The following is a 4686-nucleotide window of genomic DNA, read 5'->3' on the forward strand; positions in this document are numbered from 1 at the left end:
TTAAATGCAGGAATGATCAACCATTTTTTTTACAGTAAAGGAATAAAATGGTACATTTAACCCTGCAAATTAAGCTATTTTGAAGTGCAAACTGAAATAGCTGAATGGAAAATAACCAATATTAAGACTGCAGTGGTATGTTCTCAGTGTTTGCAACTGGATGAAACTGTTATGCAGATTTTCCCACTGGGTGTTGTTGCTATTGATTCATTTAAGCTTTCAAAGAGGCTTTTTCTAAAGCTAGTGATATATATTGATAATCCTCCATCAGATGAGAAAAGGCAAGTCCTACTCTGATCTATAATGTTAATATACTGGTGATAGTGATTTCCTAATATAAGTCTATACATTACAACTGGTGACGTTTGCCACTGGGAAGTAAATTTCTGGAGATCCAACATATTGAGAGAAATACTGTTTGTCTTAATAAAGTCTTGTTTCCTAAAAAAAACCCAACCAGTTATGTTTGGTATCCACCAACCTAGCCAATTTTAGATTGTTTGGTATTCCTGCTGTATATGTTATTTTTGATTAACAAGTTCCCTGAAGAATGTCCTCATAACTTGTACTTTCTTTCCTTGGGGAGTTCAATGAAGATGAATTATCTTTATCTCATTACAATAAGGGTCCTATTTATGCCTGTGCCAAGGCATTTCTGCTTCAGGAATGAAAAGGTTATACTGCAAAGACTTTGTTCTTAGGTAAATGATGGCATAACAAAAGAGATCCATTTTTAATGAAAACATCAAGACTTCTGGTTCCTGTAGAGATATGGTAGGGTATTCAATTATACTTTATGGGCAAATCATATGATCTTGTTAGTGCTTTATTCAGCTTTATTCCTCATTTTCCTTTGTGTCTGTCTAGATAACAACATATACCGTAACTGTGCACACCTTGCTGCCACATTCTTTGAACTCAGTGCTTTCTCAGCACATTTTATCTGAATGAACCATAGAGCCATGCAGTTGCAAAGTTCTTCTCTCTGTCATTATTGTGGTTCTATTTTCCCCATGCAAACTGCCTTTTGGCAAATGGGGAGATACATACAAATGGGTGGCATAATGGAGGTACTGGTGAAAAAGAAGCCTGGAGAATGAGACTTTGAATTAGAAAAGGATTGTTATCTCTTTGTTCAGAGTGTAGACAGGGTGAGGAATCAGCCTGGGAGAAAAATGACATAATTAAAAGGACTATTGCTTAGTGGAAACTTTGCACATAATAAGTCACAAAAGCAGCCTTTGAACTTTAACATGTGGGGGGAAAAGTTTGCCTGAAAAATACGGGTTTGGATCCTACCTGTCAGTGTAAACAGTAATGGGGAGATGGATAAATGTTCTGCACAGAAGGAGGCAGTGTGCTCTATTCCCCTAAATTAAGCCATTTCATCTTAAATAGTTACGACTTGATAGGAAGAAGGAACTGGGTGATTGGAGCCCTTTTGTCATTAAAAAAAAAATCCTTAACTGATCAGTCCAATTGCAGAAATTATTCTTTTACTGTCTAATCCCCTATTTTAACACCCATAAATAATTTGCCATTGTACATTCTGAAAACAAACAAAACTCTTGTAACATATCAAAAAGATTCTCAGTTGCTTGGAAAAAGTGAAAGAGGGGAGAATTATGCAGCGATTAATGGCCATATTTGGAGGGGATGGCTTTTTCAGTTGTTGGAATGCAAATTAAAATAAGCTGTATGCCTTTCACAAGAGAAATTCCTATGAATATATTTAACAACTGTAAATATTTTCTTTCTTTCTCCGAAACTAGTTTAGTATTTTTGGAGCCAGCTGAAATACAGAGCAGAGAAGTAGACAAGAACTTGGTCCTAAATGCCTGAGTTGCAGGATGAACACAGAAGAGAAGAATCAAACCGTCTTTGCTGGATTCATCCTTCTGGGTTTCTCCTCCTCACCAGACCTCCAAGGTGTTCTCTTTCCCATCTTCCTCTGTATGTACTTGCTTTGTCTGCTAGGGAACCTCTTGATAATCTTGCTGATCTTCTCCAATGCCAGCCTCCTCCAAGCTCCCATGTATTTCTTCCTCTGCCATTTGTCATTGGCTGACCTTGGATTTAGTTCTGCTGCAATACCTAAATTGCTGTACAACCTAGCGACCCAGACAAAAGCAATATCCCATAATGGTTGCCTGACACAGATGTATTTCTTTGTGAGTTTTGCTGCAACAGATAACTTTCTCCTGGCCTCCATGGCATATGACCGCTATGTAGCCATCTGCCACCCATTGCACTATGCAAGAGTTATGAGCTTCAAGTGCTGCCTTCTGTTGGCTGCTTGCTGCTGGCTCCTGGCTCATTTCCATGCTTTGTTGTACATCCTATTGGTATCTAATTTTAACTTCTGTGCTTCCCGAGAAATCCCCCATTTTTTCTGTGATCTCCATCCGTTACTGAAAATCTCTTGTTCTGACACCTCCGTTGTTGATAAGCTTCTTGTCAGCGAAGGGACAGCAATTGTCCTTGGGCCTCTGCTGCTCATTGTTTTCTCTTATGTCTTCATTGTCCTGAAGGTGGTGAAGCTTCCATCTAAGTCCAAAAAGTACAAAGCTTTCTCTACTTGCAGTGCCCACCTCACCACTGTGGCTTTGTTCTATGGCACAGTGATAGGCACCTACCTCCGCCCATCATCTTCCTATTCTGTCTCGAGGCTGAGAGTGGCCTCAATATTCTACACAGTAGTCACCCCTATGCTCAACCCTTTCATATACAGCCTGAGGAACAGCGAGATACATGCGGCCATCAAGAGACTGGTGAGGAATTGGTTTTAATGGAGCCACCTTGGGTGCAAATAAGCATGGCTATTAATGGTCAATGTTCTCTAGCGTTTAGAGCAAACCAGTTTTTCTCTTATTCTCTTGTCTCTAAAAGCATAGCAAAAGTAACCAAGCTTACTTTTTATATTAGCCGTTTCCCAACATAAAAAGGTGCCTGCAGATCTGTCAATAACATTATAAGCCATTTTATTCCATGAAATAAAATTCAACTGTCAGAAAATACCCTGCTTTTGCACAGTTTATTGTCTGAAAGAACTTCTGCAATGGCTTATCACATTGGTGGTTTTCTGCAGGCTATCAGAGCTGTTGCTCTCATCACAAGGCAAGGTTTTCATAAGTTGCATTTGCTCAAAAAGAAAGATTGTTCATTTAACGGGGAATATTTTGGCTGAAACATTTGAAGTAATGGATGTTTATTGTTGTTTTTATGGAGGTTTAAGGGTGCTTAAAGTACTGTGTAAATGTTTGTGTGTCTCTGTGGGTGTTCAATTGATTATTGGCTATTGTAGATTTCTTGGCTACATTGTTCTGTTTTCCTATTGCCTTTTTTCTACAGAGAGTGACCAGCTCAATGTCACCCAGGTGCCTTTGAGCCTAAGGCAGGATAGAGCTCATTGACTCCTGGTTTCCAGTCTGGTGTCTTCAGCCCCTACACTAAATCCCTAAATTTCCATTAGTTTCTCCTTACAAAAATTTGCTGGTAATGTATATTCTTATTACAGGAGAAATTTGAGAGTATGAATAATTAACTGTCCTTCAGTTGATATTTCTACATGTTTACTGAGTTGGTTCAATTTTTCTGATTAATTTTGTTTGCTTTTATTCTGCTCTTAAATAAGTTTCTTTTTTTAAAAACCATGGCTGTTATGCATCAATATGAAATACCAGGTAACCAGCTTCAATTCTATGTTACAAGAGTCTGAAACCAGTTACAGTGAATTGTCAACTTGTCTTCTGTCAGATTTCTGTCTTCTAAATCACAGCTCTTGATTTTCTTGCTGTCAACCAGAACCATCTTCCAGTGCCAAATATTTGAAATGAAATCACAGGAATGTTTAAAATCACAGGAATGTTTAAAAGCGATCTTTGATTTGCTTGCCATATATTGGGAATTAAGTCTCCAAATTTAAAACTATCTGTCTTTTGCTAACTTGTATTTTGGGGCCAGAAGTTCTCTCTCTGTCTAACCTACCTCACAGGGAAGTTGTGGGGAAAAATGGGTGGACCATTATTTAGATTCTATGTTGTCTTGAGTTCTTGTATGAAACATATGATATACTGTAAGTCAAAGAAACAAATACAATATATCACCTTTCTTCATCCCTATAATATATCAGTACAGTTATTCCAAAAATAGCAGAAGCAGTAAATCGTATTATTTCTGTTTTGTTAAAACATATGTTTGAAAATAAATGTTTCAATACAAATAAAATATAATGCAAATCAGTAACTATACCATCAGTTGTTCTTATTGTTTTGGTCATAATAAATAAAGGGATGAAGGTATCTACAGTATAAAATCTAATCCATTCTGTCTTTCTTTTTTGATTTGTGTAGATTTCAAATCCTATGATATTTGTTTCTAACCAAGCAGTTTATTATTAATGAAATCTTTATTATGATTAGAGACCGGTACTAGAAAGTATAGAAAATACATCAGAATCTAAAAAATAATAATTATAAAAAGTTAAAAATATAAAACAGAAGCATATATAAGAAACAGTCTAAAATGTATCTAAAAAGAGGAGCATTAAATGAGTATAAGGGAGCATAAAGTTTAGTATGTGACAGACTAAATCTATTCCAGTGCAGATCCCACTAGAATTTCCAAACTAGATGTTCATTCAAGTTCTGATTATTTATTTGACTATAACTATTATTACTTTATCTT

The 4686-nt window shown here is 36.6% G+C and overlaps 1 protein-coding gene across 1 annotated transcript; it reads left to right on the top strand.

Moving 5' to 3' along the window:
• Window positions 1-1850: 1850 nt before the first annotated feature.
• LOC116504033 (olfactory receptor 1L6-like) lies at window positions 1851-2789 on the top strand. The gene has a single exon (XM_032210849.1). The coding sequence runs from the start codon at window positions 1851-1853 to the stop codon at window positions 2787-2789; it is 939 nt and encodes a 312-aa protein (XP_032066740.1).
• The last annotated feature ends 1897 nt before the right edge of the window (window positions 2790-4686 follow it).

Source organism: Thamnophis elegans, chromosome 2, assembly GCF_009769535.1.
Source record: "Thamnophis elegans isolate rThaEle1 chromosome 2, rThaEle1.pri, whole genome shotgun sequence".
NCBI lineage: Eukaryota > Metazoa > Chordata > Lepidosauria > Squamata > Colubridae > Thamnophis > Thamnophis elegans.